The 25,487-nt window shown below is 40.5% G+C and overlaps 1 protein-coding gene and 1 non-coding gene across 3 annotated transcripts in view; both read left to right on the forward strand.

The window, feature by feature from the left end:
* TBC1D12 (TBC1 domain family member 12) overlaps nt 1–25,487 on the forward strand; it is a 55,934-nt gene that overhangs the window by 12,251 nt on the left and 18,196 nt on the right. The window contains exons 2-3 of one of the 2 annotated variants that reach the window (XM_060241317.1): nt 4,861–4,984; nt 15,916–15,972. In XM_060241317.1, coding sequence (XP_060097300.1) covers nt 4,861–4,984; nt 15,916–15,972 — 181 coding nt within the window. The remainder of the gene's footprint in view (nt 1–4,860; nt 4,985–15,915; nt 15,973–25,487) is intronic. The other variant, XM_060241318.1, reaches the window with a different exon arrangement.
* TRNAI-GAU (transfer RNA isoleucine (anticodon GAU)) lies at nt 21,701–21,775 on the forward strand. The gene has a single exon. It is a non-coding gene; the product is annotated as a tRNA-Ile (tRNA).

The following is a 25,487-nucleotide window of genomic DNA, read 5'->3' on the forward strand; positions in this document are numbered from 1 at the left end:
TGTTCCTGCAAAGGCCACCCACCAGAGGGTGAAGGCTTTTTTTGTTTGGTTTGGCAGAGGCCTGCCCCCCCCCCAAAAAATAAGTGTCATTGGTCCTTCTCCCTGGTTATGGTGGTATGTGTGCTTGTTGCTCATTGTGTTTTTGTTGAATTGTTTATTTCATATATATATTGTTTTAAACACCATTCTAATGTTTTGAATACTTTAATTTTTAATCTTTTTAAAAATGTTTTGATTGATCACTGCCTTGGGGGACCACTGCTTGAGTAGCAAAGTGTCATAGAAATGCATTAAATATGTATATCAGAGCCCAATCTCCCCCTTCATATTCCTACAACCAACGTAAATCATTTCCTGTTTGTATGGATGTGAGCAAGACCTCCATCATTAAGCTTTCTTTACAGTTAAAGTCAACTGCATTAGGAAGTGTACTAGATTGTGTACCAGTTATACTTCAGTTAGTGCCATTTATGCTGGACAGTGACAGTCTCTCTCTCTCGGCTTGGCTTCGCGAACGAAGATTTAAGAAGGGTGCAATAGTCCACGTCTGCTGCAGGCTCGCTGGTGGCTGACAAGACCAATGCGGGACAGGCAGGTCCGGCCACAGTAGCTGCAGGGAAAAGTCTGATTTAGGGTTGGTGCTGTAGCAGTGCGATTCTTCCTCAATCTCCTTTTGTCCTCAAGACCAGCTATGCGTGCATTCTCAAAGGAAGAGACAGCCTGGTGGATGGTGTGCCTCCATGCTTTGCGATCTGAGGCTAGGTCAGACCACTGGTGATGGTTGATGCGACAGGTGCCAAGGGATTTCTTCAAGGAGTCCTTGTACCTCTTCTTTGGTGCCCCTCTATTTCGATGGCCAGTGGAGAGTTCGCCATACCGGGCAATCTTGGGAAGGCGATGGTTTTCCATCCTAGAAATATGCCCTGCCCAGTGCAGCTGCGTCTTCAGCAGCAGTGCCTCGATGCTGGTAACCTCCGCCCGCTTGAGGACTTCAGTGTTGGTCACAAAGTCACTCCAGTGGATGTTGAGGATGATGCGAAGGCAGCGCTGATGAAAGTGCTCGAGGAGTCGCAGGTGATGACGGTATAAAACCCACGATTCGGAGCCGTAGATGAGGGTTGTCATCACAATCGCTTTGTAAACATTGATCTTTGTGCCTTTTTTCAGATGCTTGTTGCTCCACACTCTTTTGTGCAGTCGGCCAAATGCACGGTTTGCCTTTGCCAGCCTGTTGTCAATCTCCTTGTCGATCTTGGCATCTGAGGAGATGATGCACCCCAGGTAGCTGAGCTGCTGGACTGTCTTCAGAACTGATGACAGTAGCATTGACAGAACAGTGACAGTAGCATTGCTGGAACTACTGTTGCCAAAGCAAGCTAGGCAAAATTGGATCCCTGTGAATGTTGGCCTTCACTGGGAACTGTGTAATGGGGTCTAGTTCTCATTGATGTCTGGGCTAAAACTTCAGATTTCAGAAAGGTTCACTTGACTGTTCTTCCTTACAAAAAAATGTGTGTAGGCGGAAGAGACTTGACTGGAATACAGATGTAAAATTGCTGGACAAGTTTTGTTCTGATTTCTGTTGAAAAGAAACATATGCAGTATTTTCCTATCAAAACAAAATTTATTTTACTGCTTTTTATCATGCACCATCTGTAACTTTGTTAAGATAGAAAGCTAGGCTCATTGGTGGCTTTATGAAATTTGAAAGTATAAATTCCACAGTTTTCTAGTACTTGAGAGAAAGAGCTACAAGTTTCTACACTCTGTGTTATATTTGTAGCTGTATCCTAATTCTTGCTGAGAGCAAAAATGAAATTGCTTTTTGTAGTTTTTAAGAAGTATTATTTGGCAGAGAAACCCTTATCCAAATATTCCAGTAATCCTAACTATATTGAATAACCTCTATAACATTGAAAACCCTGAGCTGTTTGTTATCAAACACATTGTAATGTATTGTTGCCAAGTTATTCACATTTAAACATACCTGTGAAAACAGTTGCCTGTTTAGGAATTATGTTAATACTGCAAATTGTTTTACATAATTCCCCACCACCACCATATATTTGAGTAAATCTTGTTTTGAAAGACATTTCACTCATGCCAAACGATAGTTTCATAGGAGTTCTTTTAACACTCCTAAAATTTCCCAGGTTTTTTGTCGGAAAAGTTGAAAAGTCCTTGAAAAGAACCTGTGGTTCTCCCCTCCCCCCATACTAAACGTCACTAAGCTAGAACTTTTCTTGCTGATGTGCCAATTTTTTATATTGGGTCAAGCAAGGTATTGTGTTGAAAGGAGGAGCATTCAACCATGTGTGCCTCCATTTGTGTTCCAGAGTAGTACAACTCAAGCACAGGGTTAACGTGTCCATGAGAACAAGGCCAAGAATGTCAGGAGGAAAACAACTCAGAACACAAATGCAGCTATCTTAGTTCTGCCGTGTTTTAAAGACAAGAAGCCCTTTGGTGGTTGAGCATATTCCTCTGATTTTTTTTTCTTATTGTTTTTAAAGGCTTATTTATATAGCGTGCATCTATTCAGCTGCTATAGCAAAGTTTGTTCAGATATTTACTATGGAGTAGGTGCTGCCACAGCTAGCAAAGGGGAGGTTACGCAGTAGGTTTACATGCTCAATAGATTCAGCACAATTTTGTCAACAGCAAAAATCAAATAAAAATTTCTGGAAAGTTTTTGAAGCCATGAGAGTATGTGTTCAGAAATGGAAACTATGTGGAAAGCTGAAAAACGTACAGTACTTTAACAAATTAGTGTTTATTTTACTGTTTTTTTGAACCACATGGATAGAACTCATAATAGTTGTACAGTTTACCTTTGGAATCAAAATTCAGAGTTTGGTTACAGCTCATGCAGGAATTATTTTACTGTTAATCTATTACCTATTATAAGGAGCATGCTAAATATAAGTAAGACTGGATCTAGAAAAATAGCTGTGTAAGGTATTATACAGGTGCTAGAGATTTCATACAACTGTGGTAGGTTATTTTGAACCAATATGTGATAATCTGGCCTCATTTACCCTATGTCCACCTACTACAGCTTTTCCTTTCCCAAATGTTTCCCTTCTTACTTGCAAAATGACATTGGTATTCTGTACAGAGAGACTAAGGTGAGTAACTTGGGGGTGGGGGGGAGAAGATTGTGGTAGGAAAACAGAAGCTGTTAGTGGCACTGTCTGCACTTTCTATTCTGGCCCTACACAGAAATCTGTACCAGACTATTAGTCTATCAGTATTATCTACTTTGATTAGTATTAGCAGGTCTCTGGGATCTCAGATATTTCTCACATTCCCAGTTACCTGATATTTTAACTGGAGGTGTCAGGGATCGAACCTGGGACCTTTGTATATTACAGTTGCCCTATCACAGCCCCTTCCCATAGTCTGGATAGATAGCCTCCCAACATTTCCCATGTTCTAAGAATCTTTTGGTAGTGAGGGGAAGGGCCATGATCAGGTACCAGCAGAGGGAAATGAAGAGAAGACTATCTGTTTGACAGAAGCATGCAGTCTGCAAAGGTCCAGGAGCTTCTTAAAAATCAAGAAACGGTCTTTCAGTCTTCCTGCCTCTTTATCTTTATGTTTCAGTCGTACAGAGTTTGTTGTGACCATCCCTAGGACTTCCCATGAGGTGCCTCATTCTTGTTCAAGCTGAATTGCTCTTCTGGCCATTACTGGCCCTTCGGTAATAGAGAAAAGGTGCATATGTTGCTTTCACAGTATTAATGATGCTGTGAATGCCCCCCACACAGCATGTGTGTTTCTAGTATTAAAGAGCTCGCATCTCTTGCGATGTAAGAGTTTCCATGTTCAGCCTTCCCATGGCTGTCTAGGGATAGTGGCAAGTGTGTTGTTACAGATTCTCTATGATAGATGACAGTGGTAGTTCATCCTAGAGGAATGGCAGATCATACAGTTGTTATATTTGAATGCTTGCAGACCCGTAGCCCTACAGATATGATTGCACATGCTGGCTGCAAGTGGGCCCTCAGTTTTGTGCTATTTCAGAAGCAGCTTATTGGTACAAGCACTAAACTCTAAACATTAAACTGCTAGTCTTTCTCAGGACTTGATTTTTTTCTAGTTGTGGATGGCTTTAGTTCATCATGCACACACATTTGAAACAATATCAAATTTCAGGAGCCTGTACTGTATGGAACAGGGGGGCGGGGGGAATCACTTTTCAAATGAACTGGGACTTGATGACCTTATGTGTGTTCTAGCCATGCCTTTCACTCTTTCTATGCAAACCATGAAGTAAGACAAGAAGTTTAGGAACACTTGTGACAATGGTCTCCACTTGTGGTTAAGGATGCTTGGTCACACTTCATGGTGTCTGAGGCTAACGTTTGCAGAAAGTTTATTTTTAATGGCACCTAATCATTGTAAGAGTAAAAATGACTGAGTCAGTATTGAAACTGGAAGAAAGAACACTTTTCACTTCCACTATAGAATTAATAGTTGAAAGTTCAGCAAAATGTGTCAAATTAGAAGGTTTAAGGCTTATAGAAAGTTTGCTGCTTAGAAACACTACAACATGCTTGGTTTGATAATATGGATTTAAAAACAGTACTTTATGGCTGGGTTTCTTATTTACTCTGTACTACTGAAAATCATTAATGCTAACTGTTGTACTTTGTTTTAGGGGAAAAGATCTCAAGATTGGCGTAGTAATTTTTGACACAACAGTAGTTTTTTCTTTCTCTCCTCTCTTCCTCTGTCCCTTGCTGGAATGATGAAAAGTATTCTGGTTAACAGTTAATGTCAGTATTTATAATTTAGGCTCAAAAACTCTCAAACTGCAAGTTTAACTTTAGCTAATGTGCTTTTTTTAAAAAACAGGAACTTCTTTTCCAAAAGGACAAAGGAACTCAGACCTGCAGTCCACAGTGCTCCTGGCTGGAAACTGTTTGGAAAAGTCCCACCTAAAGAGAATCTTCAGAAAGACTCCAGAATAATTCAACAGGTGATTATCCATAGTTTGTAAATAGAAATATAACTTTGTCCTTTTAATTTCATAGCAGATTTCTTTAAAGCTTAATGATTAATAATGATTAAGATAAATTGTCCCCCGGTAGCTATGGTCAGTAGTTTTTTTAAGCTCTTTTATTTTATTTGCTCTTCCAGTAACATTTTAAAGCAAATTCTAATTCTTCATAACTGCAGATACTGTGTGGGAGTCACTTGCATTTAAATAGCTTAGCTGGAACCATGAACAGCTTATAGGCTATAAATACAGTAGCAAAAAAATTAAAAGAATGGTAATAGCAGGAAAGTTCAAGTTACATATAGTAAACAGTGATCATGTGGCAAAAGTGTTTGTTTTGTTAGCTAGTGGACATTTGTACATACATCAAAATGAATTGGTTCAGACTCATGAAACTGACACATGAAGCTGCCTTATACTGAATCAGACCATCACTTTATCAAGGTCTACTCAGACTGGTGTCTGCTTTCCAGATTCATGAAACTGAATTGGTTCAGACTCATGAAACTGACACATGAAGCTGCCTTATACTGAATCAGACCATCACTTTATCAAGGTCTACTCAGACTGGTGTCTGCTTTCCAGATTCTTAGGCAGAGGTCTTTCACATTACCTACTGCCTGGTCCCTTCAACTGGATCTGCCAGGTCTTGAACCTGGGACCTTCTGTATGCAAAGCAGAGGTTCTTCAACTGAGCTGTAGCCCCTCCCCAGACATCATTGAATCCTGACTTGTTTCAGCAAATCCCGGTTTTAGTATCTTTGCTGTTTCCCCCAGCCTCAGCTGGTATCAAAGGCTGATTCCTGGCATCCAATTGAGGGCAAAGCTTTTCCATATCACTAAGCCCCTTACTGTTTGATGGCAACACAAGGACAGGGAATCTGTGCATAGGAACATTTGGCCAGTCTTGGAACAGCAAGCAGCTACTGAGACATGCCCCCCCCCGCCCCCGGGCCTAGCAGTTTCCAGTCTTTCACATTAACTCTTCCTTCACAGAAACTGAGGAAAAGCCTCCTGCCCCTTAATACTTGCCAGTATAAACTCAGCCAAACCTACCTTCCTAAACATCCTGCCTCTGTTAAGTGCCATAGAATATACTGGAAGCAAAACCTGCATGTCTCTTCCTGTCCTCTTGATTTGTCTTGTGCGTCTCAGCATGTCACCAACCACATACCACCTGGGCCTTGTGCACTTTCATAATGGGGGAGTGTATTTCAGCTGGAACTTTGGACTTTTCATGTCATCAACCAGGGTATGCTTCTGGAACATCCTACTGAGAGCTGGGGGGGGGGGGGAGACAGATTTCTGGTGGTTTTGCTCCTACTTGGCTGACCATTTCCAGAAGGAGAAGAGCAAGGAGAAGGCAAAGGTTTATTCAGCTCTGTGGAAGTTATTCTATTATGGGCCTTAGGATAGGGTACCATTCCCCTTGAAGGAGCAGATTGGTAGCTTAAAGGTGAGATCCAGATGGAGAGGCGGTGCTGCCTTGGGCATTGTGTGAAAGCAAAATACGAACATTTAAACAAGTCCCCAGTGTAGTACATAACAACTTTGACAGGTTTGTGTGCTGCAACCCTTCCTCAGTAAGGGGGATCTATTCTGCAAACTATCTAGGGCAGCTTCCTTGGAGTAGTTTTCTTTCCCCTAAATAAATCAGTGGCTTCAATTATGCATGTGCTTATTGCCTGTAGATTAGTTTATTGTAATATGTTTTGCTTCAGGCTGCCTTTGAAAACTATTTGGAAGCTTCACCTGGTTCATAACGTAGCTGCCTATTTATTTGCAGGGGTTAGTATCATCATAGCTCTCTCATTTTGAAAGATACAGTGGTTACCACCTTGTTTCTGGGACTGTTTCAGTGTACTGGGTTTTACCGATAAAGCACTATGTGGTCTGGGTCCCAGGTCACTTGAAGAAATGTCTCCTTCCATATTGTTCTGCCAAGACATCACATCATCACAGGCCTTCCTCTGTGCCCTTCCTATGACTTCCTCAAGCTACTCTTTTCAGCTGTTGCTCCTTGTCTATAGAATGTCCTTCCTCTGGAAGTCTATGGGTGCCCCTCCATGGTCTTCTTTCAGCATCAGCTACAGACACAACTATTTTTGTCAAGTATTGGCTGAGCACTCTGATTATCTTTTAGATTGATTTCTGTAATGGCCATTTTATGCTGATTATAGTTTTTATTGACAATGTCGCTATCATTAAACAGCCTCAAGCAGACTGGGATGAAACAGGATATAGATAAAACCTAGAGTACTCACATACAGTTTTCACCAAAGCCCCTGGAAAAGCCAGTGTGTGTCGGCCTCCCCCTCCATTCATCCAGTTAGGATACAGATAAATTTTATTCCTGAGGGAAAGAGAAAGCAAACGCCTAGCAGGAATAGTTCTGAGCTCTAACTTGGGTAAGTCATATATAAAAAGCAGGAGCTTTGTGAGAAATGCTGGGGTAGGGAGTTTTAAGGCAGACATGGACTTTCAAGGGTCTTTAGTGACACAGAGGTAATTATCCTAGATATGCTGGCTGATGGCTTTGTTGATAATTTCCACCTGTTATGAACAGCTTGCTTAATGGAGTGATTGCTGGCTATCCTGGAATCTGCAATTCTAGAGGCTGCTGAGACATCCAGTTCATACAGCCATGGAAGATCTGGTTGCTGCTCAAGAATCTTATGCCTTCCTGACTCACAGATGTTATGTCAGATGCAGCACATTGTGAGCATGTCAGTCTCAGTCTCCCTTCTTATCCAACAGGAAATGCCAGCACTCCCTCAAATGTGTTCTCCAAGAGCATCTGGGACCTGCTATGATAGCAGTTGTGGTTCTTTTTGAGCTGCTGTCTGTGCTTGAGATGGGGGAATGAGCCACATCTGAATAACATTGCTTGGTTTCCAGTGGTCAGTGGTTTCACTTTCATCCAGTTGATCCACCAGTGTGTGTTTGGAGGAGAATGGCCACCTAGTTAGTAATTGTAGATAGGGCTGTGATCATAGCCTTCTTGGCCATCTCTCCGGAAAAACCAATGATGTGCTGCCTCATGACACTATTTAGTGAGCCCTTTTTGGGCTTCTTTGCAGAGCCATAGATCTCTAAATGTCCTGAAAATCTATAAAAACATTCCATGTGTTCTCATTGTGGTCTGCTGCATGGCCCTTCATCTTTTTGAATTTGAAGTCCTAGCTGTCGTTTTCCAGAAGCAATGGAGACCATTATGCCGTGGTTGGCAGGGCAGTCCTCAGGTTATCTGCTCAAGTACTTCTCCTCAGAGTAAACATGGTATTGTGGTGCATGAGCTATTTGTAAGTGAGGTATGGGGCATGCCTTGGCGTACTGTAGTATTGCAGGTGGTGTCATAGTGGCACTAAGATCATTTGTGTGCCTATTTATTTGAGTGGAGGTTTTCAGGAGATGCAATTTGAGGATGGTTGATAAATGACTACTTATTCCTAAATACAAGACAACTGGCAGCCTTAAGTGGGAATGTGCGTGGAGAAGCAGTCCTTCCCCAGACAGTTGTTTCTGGGGAGAAAGTATTAACAAGTAAGGGACCTGGCAAGGACTTAGGGAGCATAGCAATGGCCCAGAGGGCATTTTTTCTTAAAGCAACAGATGCTGCTTCTGTTATTTGGGAAGTAACCTCCAGTGCCTGTTTTGGTTTTTTTTAATTCAGATTTTTCTGCAAACCTGATGTTTGTCTCAAGTTTGTAGAAAGATCTGGCTTGTCTGTTCATGGATCCAGTCTCTGGATTTAAGTATCCACAGATCTGACCAGATTAAGGATTAGATATAATGATGACAATTGGATACTTGTTTAAAAAGCCAAGGTTCCATTGGTATTGCTCTGGGTATGGGGGGGAGTGCACTAGGCCAGGGGTGGCCAATGGTAGCTCTCCAGATGTTTTTTTGCCTACAACTCCCATCAGCCCCAGCCAGCATGGCCAGTGGCTGGGGCTGATGGGAGTTGTAGGCAAAAAACGTCTGGAGAGCTACCGTTGGCCACCCCTGCACTAGGTCTTCAAAAGGCAGAGCTGTGAATGAATGGACATCTGTTGTCAGGCGGATTTGGAATTTAGGGTGTGGAAAGGCACTCTCTTAGCAAGTGTCAACACATGTAAGAATTTTGAATTTGAGCTGCTCTTTCCAGGTATCTTTGAGGCCGGAGTAGGCATGACGTTTCATTGGCCAACAAAGCAGGATGAAGCCAGGATATCACATTAGTGTATAACCATTCCTGCTATAGTGACCCACATTGAGATGATCTGTTAACTCTTAAACCATTATTTGGGTTAGTTCAGACCAAACACAGATTTACTTAAAACTCTATATTAGTGTATGCTTGATGAATGCCAGCTGAATGTGTGAAGTTACTCTTGTGAAAAGCTCCAGTACTTTTGTGACATCAGAAATATCTGTCTGCAGGATGGAATGAGTTTAAATGAGGGCAATTTAATATGTTTTAAGTTGACAGCTCCTAAACAAGCCTCTGTTTAAATAGGTTGCTTTAAGTAATAAAGCATGTTGCTTTGCAACCAAAGTCTTTGGAGTATTATCCAAAACTTTTGTTTGTTTGTGCAATCCATGTCTTTCCCAATGTAAAATTAATTTTTGATCATAGTACTGAAGATAATTGACTTACATTTAACCTTAGAGGATATTGTGGTAAGCAGTGTTCCCTCTAAGATGAGTTAGTGTGAGCTAGCTCAGTTTTTTAACCTCCAGATCATACATTTTTGTCTTCGTTCAGAAAAAATGGTCCCAGAGCAAACTAATTTATGCAGTAGCTCACAACTTTAATGCCAGTAGCTCATGAAGTAGAATTTTTGCTCATAAGACTCCACAGCTTAGAGGGAACGTTGGTGGTAAGTCACTGATATGAATCCTAAGGCTACAATCCTATGTACACTTGTGATCCAGTCCCATTGAACAAAATGTTATTTAATGCTGAGTAAAAATTAATTCAGAATGGAATCACAGACTTAAGTGATTTGCAGATCCTGAGATCTCCTTGTTCCTAGGTCCCCTAAGGATATTTTCTTCATTACTTAACTTCAGAAGTCAGATGTTATTCCCTGTGATTCTGTCGTGTAAATAAAAAGGCAGTATTTTACTTCATGTTTTAGTCATCTTTCAGTTAACAAATTATTTGTAGGCTTTAATACAGATGTTTGTACATCTGTATTAATGTGTAAGCTTTAATACAGCTTTTTGCTTGGGGTTAAACCAGGCTATTTTTAAAGAATCAAAATCCACTTAAGCTTTTTTTCAAAAGCAGGATGGTTAGTGTTGATCTGTGATGCCCCATTCAAATGCTGGATGATGCAGTCATGAGGTGGTAAATGTATTTGGGTGTATGAACAGAATCACAACACAGCAGAGCAGTTTATGAGAGCCAGATCTGACATAAGTGAGACCTTGGTGGACAGGGCCATGTGTGTCATAAAATTAATGCCAGGTAACACAGATATAAACTTTATAAAGGGCACAGACAAACACAATTAAATATTTTTTTACATAAAACATTCTTAAAACATTAGCATGCTTGCAATATTTTGTTTAACACACTCTGATAACTGACATCTCTTGCTCTGAATTATTGCATCAAAAACTGTAGACACTGTCTGAGCTGTAGCAGTTTTGAGTATGTTGTTCAGGTGTGCATCTGTAAGTTGCAAACCTACTTTTAATTTATTGACATTCATTACAGAAATCTCATGGTCAATCCTTTGATCCTAAGACCCAGAGGAAAACATGAAATGGCTGAGTATTGTGAGCTTTTGTACATAAGTTGCTTTGTGTGTTGGTGAAGAACATGTGAAGGCAATATGACACAGACTGAGGGCTATGTGTTTGTCTACAAATCTATAATCTTCCCCACAGAAATTACCACAGCTCCTATGAGGCATATCGGAATAGAAAGATGGCCATGTATAGTGGTCAGTATCAGCCTACTATCTGGGAAGTCTAAGTCAACCAAAGGAAAATGTGAAAGAAAAATCAAAGGAAATGTGCTGGGTAAAGTTGTTCAGGACACACACTCTCAGTCTAATCCCGGCTTGTTATTCCTCTTCTAAACAGTTTGCATGCTTTCCTGTTTAGAAAGACTGGATCATGACAGCGTGAATAAAGGGGGAGGCAAACTCAGTTACACCCATAACAAGCCCAACAAAACGCACACACTGTCTCTCTGTAGCAAAGCAAAAACTCATGCCTTGAATAAAACGTTGCTGGTCTTACTGCTGTTTTCTTTATCTCTCCAGTAGGATCAAGGGAATTGGGCAAGACTCTCCATCTTTCTCTCCTTCCCCAGGAGACGAGGAGGGGGAGGAGCCTCAACCACTAGAAGGAAGAGAAGCTTGTCTTAGTAGCTCTGCAGTGTGATTAATTGAGCCTGGCAAACTTAATCACACAGCAGAGCTACAAAGCTAAGCTGCTCCATTGACTAAGGCTCCTCCTCCCTCCTCCTCCCTTTGGGAGAGGTAGGCAGGAAGAGGGAAAGTGCAAGAGGCTGCTTGGCTTGACTGCATTGCATGGAGAAACGGAAAAATGGCGACCAAAGGAAGCAGGCAAGGGAAAAGAAAGCAGATGATGGCCGGTTGCTGCTGGGCCTGATTGGAGCCCTGTGGCCAGATGAGGCCTGTGGGCCAGACACCCCTGCTGTAGAGTGAAAATAATTCCACAAAACAATTCTCTCTATTTGGAAGGAAATAATTCTCTAAAGCTTTAAGAAATCTTAATATCAGGTCATTTAAAAGGCCAAAATTCTTTTGCTGGATTTATATCTAAACTTTGACACTTGTTTCTCTTTTAAAGTGTTACTTTTAAAAAAAAAAGAACTTTGTGTCAGCATTTCTCTAGAACTAAATGCACAGTCAGATCTTGCATTCTTAACTCTGGTTTCCTACATCAGCTTCAGACAGAAATGGTCCAGTGCACACTTGCAGTTTATTGAAAGGAGTTGATTAAATAACTTCACTGAAAATATAAAGAAGATCTTGATTATATTCCAGGTCAAGGTATAAATGTCTCCCATACTATAAAGTAGCTCAGAAATTGCTCTACTGCAAGGAGTTTCTTATGTTAGTTATCACAGTTCAGAATAGATAAAGTAATGGCTGATATGAAGCATTAGCCCAGATTTGAAAGTGATGTCAGTAATTACCATTTGACGTTCATATCTCTGTCAGTGAACAGTCTGACTAATTTCTGATTCCCCTAATCACCATAGCAGTAATCATTTAAAGCTTGTCAAAGCAGTATTTGTGGTATAGTCATCCCCTGATCAGTGATGCGGTGCTGGGTATTACAGATGCATCCTGGACCAGGGCATTAAATAAACTTGCCCTTTGTTGAATAGAGCAACTGACTACTACTAATAGAAACCAGTCACATAGGATTAACACTAGCCTTTTAGGCACAGTTCTTGTGAGCTTTCTGAAGGGAGGGGGCATTGGTGTGTTCTAGGGTGGGCTCTCACCTTTTAGGAAAAGAGAGGAATTCTCTGTTTCTATATGTTCTAAATTCAGAACCGTATTTCCTTCTGCTGAATTCTTGCTGCTGCAACAAAGTCAGAAACTCAATTTGGCTTCATACTGTGATCTCATTTTCTTGTGTGATTAAGCAAGCCTCTTGAGACGATAAGTAAGCATAATTTAGTCAATATGTTTGCAGTATGGCATAAAATAAAAATGTGGATAGAAAATAGATGACGTGAAATCATAAATGTGTAATGGATTATTCTAGGTGTTGATGACAGCATATTGTAGGCGTATTTAGCAGTTTTGTCTAACTTTGTTATTGAATCTGTGGTCCATCACAAGTAGCCTAGCCTTTTCCACCAACTGTTGTTGGAATATAGGTTGTAAAGAGCATTTGTCTTTACACATAATGAACTTTTTTGTTTACTTTAGTTATAGAGAAATAGATCTATGTTTTAGTTTGGTGTAGTGGTTAAGTGTGCAGACTCTTATCTGGGAGAACCGGGTTTGATTCCCCACTCCTCCACTTGCACCTGCTGGAATGGCCTTGGGTCAGCCATAGCTCTGGCAGAGGTTGTCCTTGAAAGGGCAGCTGCTGTGAGAGCCCTCTCCAGCCCCACCCACCTCACAGGGTGTCTGTTGTAGGGGAGGAAGATAAAAGAGATTGTGATCCGCTCTGAGACTCTTCGGAGTGGAGGGCGGGATATAAATCCAATATCTTCTTCATCTTCTTCTTCTTTAAATAGGTCTTTTGATTTAAGTATGTGTTGGTTAAATACCTGCATTTTTCTAAATGCCTGTTTTTAATTGACACATTTGTTGTTGAAGCAATTCACAATGATGGCAGAAAACTTGGATTTCTTGCTTTTGGATATGGGGTGTACTCCTTACTAACTCTCTCTCTGATTTATACTTAGTCTTATGTTTCTGAGGGATAAGGTGAATTCATCTTCTAAAAACCAGTTTTCTGTTTTGGCAGATGTGAATGAAACCGTAAGAATCCTCCATGAAATATAAAGAGTTTCCTGGTAGAATGATGGTCATTTAGGAAGAGCTACAGCTGCAGTGTTGATTAAAAACTGTGACTCACACTATATCCATTTACAAGCAAAGCTGCCAAAATTTCATTGTATCAAAAGTCTAGCCATATTCATGTCACTTTTTGCAGGGTCCAAAGAACTATGAAATCTCATCCCATGAGAGATCTAGATTTATTTGACTTGAAGAGCAGTTTCCCTTTCTCTGTGTACACCCCCCACCCCCGTATAGCAGTCTGTTCTTAATAGGGTTTTCCAAAAGTAGTTTAATATGCAGTGGAAAATCTGCAAAGTTTCACTGGCCCAGCACAATCACCATGCATGAGCCCAGTAAGTTATTTCAGTGGTGTGTATCCAATGATATACAGGCCTCACTTCTCCCTGTGTCCCCTGAAATTTTGTTCCTGGGGGTCAGACCACTCGAGGGAAAGTGAAGGTCAACAGTAGGAGGGAGAGCCACAAGAAATCAGAGCCTTCTTTGAAAGGCTTGTGCCCTTTATAACTACAAGGTTGGATGCATGCTAATAGAAGGAATATATGTTGCATTAAATGCTTTGGCACATCTCTTGCCAGTGGCTAGGGGGGAACCTGGCAACCCTAATCTAGAAGAGTTATTAATTTGTACTTATATTTTTGGGTTTGTTTTTTTTTTAAATGGCAACTGGTCATTGTAACTTCATATCATTAGCATGAACAAAAATGCTGTTTGGCCAGAAAATTTGTAAGGTTTTTTTGTCCTGTTGTAAGAATTTAGTGTTGCTTCAGAGCTTCTAACTCTTCCCCTGTTGGGGGAAGGAAAATAATTGCAATCCTGAAATCAGCAATTCTTCTTCCTCTTTCTGTTTCCAAGCTTTTTCTGCTTAGTTCTTTGCTCACCACTGCCCTTTCTCTTAAAGTGCTAACAATATCTCTGTATAGCTTTTTTTTTTTGTATGCAGAATTTAGCTTCTTCAGTAGCAATCTCTGCTTTTCTGACTTCCTCTTTTATACTGAGAAACTGATTCAAAAGCAGCTGGATACCATTAGTTATAGGAACAGAAGGGGTAGTAGCAAATTGGCTTTGGATTTAGTGCCTCTAGCATCAACCTTGGAAATTAAGGAACTTTCAAAAGTATCTTTCGATATGGCATGGTGTTTGTTTTTAAATCCCACTTCCCAAATCCACTTGGCCCACTGAGGCCTTTTTCTCACAGCTTCTATTTACAGTGTTTTGAATATTATAATTGATCCTGTGACTTTCCTTGAATGTTGTAAATCTCACAACAAATAGTTCCACTGATTTATATGGTTTTAGGTATTACTTATTCAGTTAATTGGCTTAAATGGCTTGTGTACTTTACATTATTCCAGTTACCTGCTTGAACAGCCTACTACATACCCAGTGAGAAAATGCTTATTCCTCATATAAAACTTGCTTATAGAGTTTTTGAGAATTAGCTTTTTCCTGTATGGAGTACAGGTGCTTGTTAAAACTTCTGCTGCATCTTATCTAGCCCTCCAAAACACTTTAGAAGCCAAAATAAAAAGAACTTATAATAGCAGGATGCATACAACTGTCCTCCAGATTCCTTCCTCCAATTTAAGGGGCTCCCCCTTCAATGGGAGAACCACCTAACTTGGAGGAAGAAACTTCAGCAAAAGTCAGAAGTGGAGTATAAATACCTTAATAAACTTTGCTCAGTGGCATGGTGGGATAGGATTGGATCCACCTGTATAGTAACAATGAACTTTCAGCCAAAGAACACTTCAGAGTCACCTGGATTCTTCTGGAGGCCTGGACAAATAAAAACCTTTAAACTGGCACATTAAAATATCTTTTAACTGTTCTTATCTTGCTAAAAGTGTGGTGAAAACCATTAACACAGTTGGTCACTAGTTTAAGCGATACTGTTTTTGATAAGAGAACATACATTCAGAACTGGGCACGAAAGATAGTTATCTGCGAAAGCAGAGTGAAATAAAGAGTACACAAGACTAGAAAAGCTTTAGGGCACACTGCTGTAAATTGTTAGGAAAGGCAGATATAATTTTTTTTTATCCTAAAGCTCATACATGAATCTTCTCTCAGCATGTGTGCTGCTTGTGTGAATGCTCAAAAGGTACAGCCGGAACCTTTCTGTGAACATCTAAAATGTTTGGTGGTAACCTCGTGGACTGCAGTGGTTAAATTTTCCGCTTGCTTAATTTGCTTTCTAACATAAATGTTAGAATTTGGGCTGCTATTTGTCATCATTTAGGGGTTTTTCTGATTTTTATACCAGTATATTTGAAAAAGCAAAAGATGGCAGTTGCTGCAGATAAACCATCAAATAGAATCTAAGCCTTTGCATGTATTTTGCTTAATATTAATGACTATGTTATGTGTCTAAGGATTTAATTCTGTTTCTCTCATTAGGATGAAAGTTCTGGCAGTGTTGCATCAGTATCTACACTCAATCTATTAAACACAGGGGTATGAAATTTAATATTTTTTTCTATTGCATTCTGCTCCATGCATGGAATTTTCTTAGCAGTCATTGAAATGGACAGTATATCACATAGCATAGTTAACAGTACTAACTCATTATGTCATTGAAAAACAAGTTTTATTCATAGCCCTTGTTAGTTTGATACATTGGTGTGGATTAATTTTTCACTTTCTTCATTTAAGTTTACAACAGTGTAGTCCAGATATGCTTGAACCTAATATTCATCTTTGTTCTCTTCAGGTTTCAGCCTCTGAGATCTTTGTGCATGCTGGGCAAAGGTTATTTAGCTATATAGCACAAATGTACAGTAGTTTCATTAGATCATGTATTCTGCTGTTCAGCTAACAGTAGTACATCACCCGATAAAAAGTCTGCCGTGAAAATGTCGTCATTCGATGTCACCCCAGAGTCGGAAACGACTGCTGCTTGCGGGGGGGGGGGGGGGACTACCTTTTTATGTCCTTTCTTTCAGTGGAAAGCTTCCTACACTGGAGGAACATGCTGATTTTAGCCTAGGAGAATGGTAGGATGTAACCCACTGGTTTGGATCCATAAATAAATTTTCACTAATGAAAAAGGTGTGATTTTTGCTGATTATTTCCTGCTACTGCAGGCCTCCAGTTCACCTGCATGCTGTATCTTAGGGTCACCACAGGAGCATTTTGGGCTGCAGTGAAGTGAGAAGGACTAGAAAGTTGTACTGACAGAAATCACTTCCATCAGTGAAAATTATGGCCAGACCCAATGTACTGTCTCTAGCTGCGTGCTAAAATTAGATAATTTTAATGCTGCCTCCAAATGGATGAAGGTGAACAATGGCACAGTTAAACTTCAGCAGAGATGCAACTTAATTTAGTTTGTGAAGAAGATATGAAGGCCAGTTGTGAACCCAAAACATGTCTTCTCTTGACCATAACAAGCATGTTCTATTCCCTCCATATTTTATCAAATCTGGCTCTTCTACTTCTCTAAGGCCTGGCCACCACCTTCTTTCTCTGCCACAACAATGTCCTTATAGAGAGCATTAAATATTTTATGAAAGTTAAGCTGTTTCTAAGTAAATTCAGTTGCCCTTTTAAGAAGCCTTGTATTGCTTATAGATAGTAAACAACAAAGTTAGAAAAATTACTTTCCAAAGCTGGGATCTGACTTGCTTGAAGGGAAATTGAGGTGGGTAGCCATGTTGATCTGAAACAATAGAATAGAGTGGCACTTTTAAAGACCAATAAAGTTTTTTCAAGGTTTGAGCTTTCGTAAGCACATTTCCTCAAATAAATAGAAATTAAAGATAACAATTGATACTGGACTCTAATTTTGCTTGATGGAAGTACAACAAATTACATCAGTGTTGTTCAGTTCAATATAAAGTAATATGTAACAGTGGCAGATTGGGTCTAAAAATATTGGTTGCAAGGAGACAAAGGGGGCCCAGCCACAACTATAAGGCTATCATTAATTTTTTATAAGAAATAAATAATTTTTTTAAAAAATATATAAGTGGAAAAAGGTACAATTAAAACTTTTTGCAAAATGTACATATATTTTTAGTAATTACAGTGTACATATATTGTATGTTTTACTGGCAGTATGCAGTAGATACTAAATGTAAATACAGATTGCATTTTCTCCAGGGGAGCTAATCTCTGCCAGCTGGAGATCAGTTGTAAAAGCGGAAGCTCTCCATGCCCCACCTGGAGGCTGGCAACCCTAAATACAATGTAAATTTTAGTTGCATTACAGTAATAATAATGGAACTTCTATTATATTTCAAGCTACTAAAAGGACATTAACAGGCATCAAAACAGGCATCAAAATTAACATATTGTCTAATATTTAAGGGGGCCCACTTGCCATCAGGCAAGCTGACACCCTGGCCAGTCCGCCACTGATATGTAATCAAGAAACTGGCTTTCAGAATTTCTTAGCTAATTTCTTGTAGACAATGCAGTCCTTTGCAGAATTTCTCCAGTCTATGCCCATTGATTTCAGCCTAATGATGGGGTTAGGCTAGACTAACTCTTCAAGTAGTTTATACTTTTATACTTTATTTGATCATAAACCAGTAGCTGTTCTTACAGTAGAATCCTAAACAGAGTTAAACTCTTCTGAGCTCATTTACTTCAATGGATTTAGAATGGTGTAACTATGTTTAGGTTTACATCGTAGTCTTTAATTATTCATTTGATAGTACTGTTGAATAGAAAGTAGTGTGTGAATAGAAAGTAGCCCAGCAGGAACTCATTTGCATATTAGGCCACACCTGACACAACTATTGCTTCACACAGGGTTTTTTTGTAGAAAAAGCCCAGTAGGTGCTCATTTGCATGTTAGGCTAGACCCCCTGACACCAAGCCAGCTGGAACTGCATTCCTGTGCATTCCTGCTCAAAAAAAGCCCTGGGGGTGAGGCTGTTAGCAATGTATGGGGAAGAATTACTTCTCCTGGAGACTCACAAACCGTAATAGCAGAATTAGGAATTTGTTAAAGTATACGTTGGTAGGTGTATGCTGCCATAAACTATTCTGCTTTCTATGTTTGTTGTGTTAGGGTTTATCTTCAGATACTTGGCTTTATCTGTGTTCGTTTTCTGCCTTGTTAACTTGAGGCAAGGATGAATAAGGCAAATCCTGGATAATCTTACATAGCTAATGAAAAACGAAGGAATTGATTACATTTTGCCATTTTTTTTTGTTCATAGAAGCAAGGATGGCATGCTGTGCCCTAGTGATTTCTTAGTCATTAGAGGGATCAAAATACCCTTTATCTAGACAAAGTGAGAAATATTGATAGACTTGCTGTTATATCTTCCTCTGTTTCCAACTCTTTTCCTGAGGTAACTGTACTTTTTAACCATCTCTGTTAAAAGGCTTTTTAAGAAGCAGAATTTTTGCTTCTAAAATGGCTCACATTGATAGCCACTGTTTTGCTTTTATGTGTCTATCATCTCTATTATCTTATTTATCTTTGCCCTTCCCTGTAAAAAGGGCTCGGGGCAGTATGCAATGAAAAATAAACAACCATATTCATGCTAATATAAAATTAAAACTTTAAAATTACAATAAAATTACACTAGTCAGTTTAATTAGATGGCAATCAGAAACTTCTTGTTGTGCTACTGCCTTGCAGAAGATGGTCAGGGGTAAGAGTGCCAGCCAGATGCATGCCATCACTGTCCTCAGCAAAACACCTGGTGGAACAACACTGCCTTACAGGCCCTGCAAAACTGCATTAAATTCCTCAGGGCACAGATGTTACTGGTCATAGAGCTCCATCAGGTTGGGGCCAGGGCACTAAAAGCCCCAACCCAGGTCAAGGACAGCTGGATATCTCTCTGGCTGGGGACCACAAGCAAGTTCTTACCTGCAGAGTGTAATGTTCTTCCAGGAGAGACAGTCCCAGAGATACATGGATCCCAGACTGTTAAGGGCCTTGAAGGTAAGCCCCAAAACCATGAACCTGATCCAGTACTACACTGGAAGCTAGTGCAGCACGCACACAGCGCAGGCCGAATATGTGCAGTTAGCAGGATCCCTATATGGACCTGCGCCGCTGCATTCTGGACCAGTTGGAGTTACTGGTTCAGTCTCAAGAATAGCCCTATGTAGAGTGAGTTACAGTAGTCTAATTTGTAGGTGTCTTGCATGGAGTACTGTGGCTAGGGCAGGGCAGGACATGTAGGGAGCCAGTTGCATAACCTGGAGTAGCTGAAAGAACGCCACTCTGGCAACATTTGTGATCTGGCCTCCATTGATAAGGGGGCATCCGGAATCACACCCAGGCTCTTGACAATTGGTATCAGTGTATTAAGGGTATGTTGTCAAAGGCCAGGAGTCAGCACCCTAAATCTGAATCCTCCCTACCCAGCCACAGAACCTCTTGTTTTAGCAAGATTCAGTCTCAGCCAGCTGTGTTTTAACCATCCCACCAAAGCCTCCAGCCCCTCATCCAGAATTGCTGGGACAACATCTGGCTGGTCACCCATTAGCAGATACAGCTGGGTCATCAGCATATTGATGGCATCCCATCTTAAAACTCCTTGCCAGCTGGGCAAGGGGCACATATTTTGCTACTGTGCTAGCAACTCTTCCCTCTCTCTGATACAGATCCCTAAATAAACTGAATTGCTACATTTATTCATAAGGAAGACAACCCCGAATACAAGATGACCACCTTAAAAACATTATACACAAAACGCATTTTATTTGATCTAACTATAACTTGTATATGAATGTGAGATGACTTCCCCTTTTTCTAATGGCATACCTTTGGGAAAAAGTGCTTTGCATTTGAGTAGCTACTATAATCTTTGGATATGGAGTCTTTATCTGTTTATAGTGAGGAAGAATTGTCTTTCTGATCTTTCAGTCCCTCAGGAGCGATGAATAGTTTGACTTATGTGTCCTGAATACAACTAAGGCTGCCAAGTCCCCTTGTTGTGCCGGAGGGATCTGGGCTGTTCTGGGATGTCCCCAATGTGATGACATAATCTGGAAATGATGGCACCACATCAGGGATGTCGTGTGGCAATGTTCTGGTGCAAAACTTCATGGCAAAACCAGTTTCAAACCATAGAATTTTCCCTTCAAACCAAAGCATCCCTGTGTGATGTTCCCAGCATGATGATATCACTTTGGGGTGATGTCATCACATTGGGTATGTCCAGCAACATCATTACTAACTGGAATGGGCAGAAGCCCGAAAAACCGTGGTGGTGCTGGTGGGGGATCCCTGCTGTGACCTAGGGACTGGCAACCCTAAATACAACACTTCACGAATCCAGCACTGTACATTTCTATCTTTTTTCCTTTTGCCCAGTTTACCAGGAAGCCTCTTGTGCATTTGTTTTTTTTAGGAAAGAAAGTTAGAATAGGTTGTCGAGGGTTGTGTTGGATTTTCCTTCCTTGGTGAATTTTAATTGAGGGCTGAGTGACCATTTGTAAGGGATGCTTTAACTTGTCCTGTATTGCTCAAGGAGGTGGACTGGATGGTCTGTAGGCCCCTTGCATATTTTTAGTTATGTGATTCTAGAACATGGAGTCTGTGTTCTAGGGAATGGCATAGTGTAGTGACTTCTCTTGATATGTACCAGATAATGACAGATACGATGCAGTCTTTCTTCATTCTGTGCTTTTCTCAGCTCTCAAGGTATCTATTATGAATAGTAGCAGCTGTATTTATTAATGAAAGAAGTGAAACTATCAATGAGAGCAGGCAGAGCTGGAAAACTCAATGTGTGGTTTCCTGAGCACCTAAAATCAGGTTAGAAGAATCTCGGTGCTCCCTCGCACCACTCCAGGAATATGTAAAAGTATCAGATACCAATGAATAAAAACAATTTCTTATTTAAGTCTAACTGCAGGACATTAGGATACTTCTTCATTCTCCTCAGCTGCCAATTTTAAACAACCTTGTGTAGCAGTTATGCTGGCCATGGGTATAGCCTCATTAAACTGGAGTTTAGCCCAGTAGATATGTCAAGTATGGAAAAGAGGCAGGTGACCTTCAGGATCTGTGTTACATGCATTGGGAAGATGTAGCCTGATCTCAGTACCAATACTGATAGAATCTGATGCTTCAGCAACAGCTGCTGCCACAGCATAAGATCCTTCCTCTCTTTTTAGTCACCACTCACCTTAAGGATCTTGCAGCAGCTTACAGCATTAAAACCAATAAGGCAAACCCCCACCTTAAAAACAAATATTAAACATTGGGGGAGGGATGGTGGCTCAGTGGTAGAGCATCTGCTTGATAAGCAGAAGGTCCCAGGTTCAATCCCTGGCATCTCCAAAAAAGGGTCCAGGCAAATAGGTGTGAAAAACCTCAGCTTGAGACCCTGGAGAGCTGCTGCCAGTCTGAGTAGACAATACTGACTTTGATGGACCAAGGGTCTGATTCAGTATAAGGCAGCTTCATAGGTCCATATGTCTAGCATTAAAGTATTAATATGAAAATACATGGCTGTCACCATACCACCGTTAAAATAGCCCAAACATATGGTTACCCTCCAAATTAATAATTCAGCTTTGCGTGCCCTGTGGAAACAGGGCATGTGTGTCATCCAAGAGTGCATTCCACAGAGCAAGGGCCACCTGAAAAGGCCATTTCCCTGGAGACTGCTAACTGAGCCATCCTGGGGCTAGGCACCTGCAAGCAACCCCTAGACGATGACCAAAAGGGAACACAGGCGGTTGTAATGGGAGAGGCAGTCCCATAGATATGAGAATCCTACCTAGACCATTAATGGCTTTAAAGATTAACACCAACACCTTGAATTGGATATGGTGACTAACTGGTAGCCAGTGCAGCTGCTCCAGAATTGGAGTAGTATGAGCTGACCATGATGTTCCAGTCAGCAACCTGGTTGCTGCATTCTGGACTACCTGCAGTTTCTGAAACATTTTCAGGGGTAGCCCTATGTAGAGCAAATTGCAGTAGTCCAGTCTGGAAGTGATGGTTGCATGGATCAATGTGGCAAGGTCTGGCCCAAGGTCATCTGGAGGTGAAAAAATGCTGACCATGCTACCATGGACACTTGTTTTAACTGATGATAAGCACAGACTCCAACCGCACCCCAAGGCTCTTTACAGAGTCTACAGCTGTCAAGCTGGACACCATCAAGTCTAGGGAGTGATCCTTCAGCTAGCATTTCAGTCTGTCCTAGCCACATGACCTCTGCCTTGGATGGATTCAGCTTCAGCCAGCTTCTTCTTAACCATTGGGCTGCCACATCCAGGGACTAAGTTACTCTGTATATGCAAGAAAATATTTTTATTAATACGTTCATTTTAAAAAGCATCCTATTAAACAGAATTTCTGCCTGAAATGTTGAAGATTATTATCAAGAGTTAATTATTATCCTGGCATACTGTGGTTGGCTTCACCTCCAGCAGCAGCCATTGAAAAGACTGGGGACCCCAACTTGGGTATTCAAACTAGTGTTGTCAAACAGTGCAGCTTGAGATTATGCTGTATAGGCAGCTGATGATCACTCAGATCATCTGGTATTTTCTGTGTTTTGACTGGTTTTACTGCCTATGATTTGTCTTTAACTAATACACTTAGAATTGTCGGTGGTCTGAAACGTTCAATGATGCTCAGTTGCAGAGCATTTGAACAGGCTTTCTTTCTGTTTCAGTCACATGTACACAAAGTAAACAATGAGTATTAGTGTTCCAGAGTTTTGCATCTCTTCCTTGCCCTTAATGCATTCTGGTACTGAGAGAGGGAAATAATTTCCAAAACAGTGGTCTTTTGATTTTCTATCTTGTAGAAGGCAGCAGTTTGCTGAAATTACTGTGTTTAAGGCAGTGGCACTCATGCCAGCCAGCACTGAATTACCTATTCAATATTGCTGTAATGAAAACTGTGCATAATCAGTTGAAGGCACAGAGAATTTGGTAGCCTGATAATTTTTAAAAAAGAAATGCTAAAACTGGCCTCTAGCCCCTTGTGGCTGTGCATGTGATCTTATAAATATTATGGGCATTCCCATGAGAAATATCTTAAATTAAAGTGAGGCGGAAGAGGTCTGTAGTGGTCATGAGGCAAGACTTCAGCTCTGCATGTTAATTTAAACGGAATTAATCAAGCAGAATTTAGATTACCTTGGCACCATTTTTTTCCTCTCTACCACTGTACAGTTCTAGCTATGCTGATGAAATTGGCAAGCTTTAATCTAGAGCAGGGGTGGCCAAAATGTGGCTCGGGAGCCACATATGGCTCTTTCACGCATATTTTGTGGCCCTCAAAGCCCCCACAGCCCAGCTTGGTGAAGGCATTTCCTCTTTAAATCACTTCTTCAAGGCAATCCAGCCGGTGGCTTGGAAAATGCATTTAAAATTAAAGTTGCTTTCTTTTCACCTCTCTTCCCCCATCTATTTGCCTTCCTGTCTTGTGGCTCTCAAGCATCTGACATTTATTCTTTGTGGCTCTTATGTTAAACAAGTTTGGCCACCCGTATCTGGATCTTACGTTCATTAGCAACTTGGGTTCCTGTCCCCCCAGTCTGAATAAAAAATAATTCATTGGGTTGGATCCCAGCTAAATTTTTCACTGACAGAATGCACTTCAGTCAGTGAACTGGCAGAAATTGAAGGAAGGTCTCCCCTTGTGGAAAATTTAGCTGGGGATCCAGTACCTTACTTTTGAGAAGAATTCTCTGGATAGCTGCTTGCATGCCATGTTAACTTTCAGAAAAATGAAATGTCCATCTTTTACTTAGTGTTTCCATGTAAGGAATCCTGCTCATTCTTCAGTGATCCTGTCATGCAGAGTTGCTTGCTTTGCAGATTCTGGATTGCCACTGGCAATGGCAATTACTAATTTAGAATTGCAGTGTAATTTTTTTTAAAAAAATGCTCCATTATGGGGAATTCTCTTCAGACACATTCTGCAGAACTAAATCTCACTAGTTTAAGTAGAATCATTTGGCTTAAGTAGACTTATTTGGCTTAGAGTGTTAGAGTATATAATTTAGCACTCTAAGTAATAGTTACTGGAAAAAATCTTCAATGCAGCTTCTGTCAATAGAATTCACCTGCTGTAAAATAGAATAAGGCAGTAAGGGCTTGTCTTTCCCTTCTGTTGTTGGAATGTCTATTAATAGAAGCAGATTTCAGCATCCTTCTCTAAAGTAACAGCCACACTAGTGTGGCTTGAAGCCAAGGTATGCTGCAGCCCCTATATCACTGTCATTGCGGGTGGTAGATAACCTCTTACTTTTATGTATTCTAATTGTAACTGATGAGGTGCCACAATAGATTCTGTTAATTGATGCGTCAAATGAAGTGCTGTTTTGTACTTTAGGACCAAAACCCAGCATTCTTCGCTTGTGAGACCATCAGCTTGCTGCATCTTCTTCTGATTCTGTGAATGCTAGCAGGTCTAAAACAGTTCTTAGCTATACTAAAAATTAAAAGATGACATCACATTATAATAGTACTATGAAATACTCAAGCCTATTATGCAATAACTTTTCAGTAAACAGGATAAAATAGTCCCAGATGGTTTACAGGCAGTTTCTTTAAAGTGAAGGAAAAGTTAAAAAAAAAAAAAAAAAGCGGAGCTATTTTTAAGGGGGAAACTGGTGTGTTTACCTTGTGCTCCTGAGTGTGTAGTATCTATAGTAGTCATAAAAGCTAATCCAGTCTTTTAAAAGCAAGCATGTTTTCCAGTGGTATTCAACTGGTTGCTCTCCACAATTTGCCTTTGGATTTCAAAGGTGTTCTAAATATCTTGGCATTTTAAAAACTATTTTTGATAATGTTGCCCTGAGCATCTTCCATTAATGACTGGCCAGATTTTTAGGGCAGGATTTCCTGCAAAACCTCTCTCAAGCAGTTGTTTGAGATGAACATCTTAAACTGGGTTTCGTTGTTGCTGTTGTTGTTCAGTGTTTGGGACACTATCCTGATTAATGTTTAGCTTCATTGGACTAGATGACCCTGGAGGTCCTTTCCAACTCTATGATTCATTTTCAGTCAGCTTGGCTGTGTGTACT

This window comes from Heteronotia binoei, chromosome 6 (assembly GCF_032191835.1).
Source record: "Heteronotia binoei isolate CCM8104 ecotype False Entrance Well chromosome 6, APGP_CSIRO_Hbin_v1, whole genome shotgun sequence".
Classification (NCBI taxonomy): domain Eukaryota; kingdom Metazoa; phylum Chordata; class Lepidosauria; order Squamata; family Gekkonidae; genus Heteronotia; species Heteronotia binoei.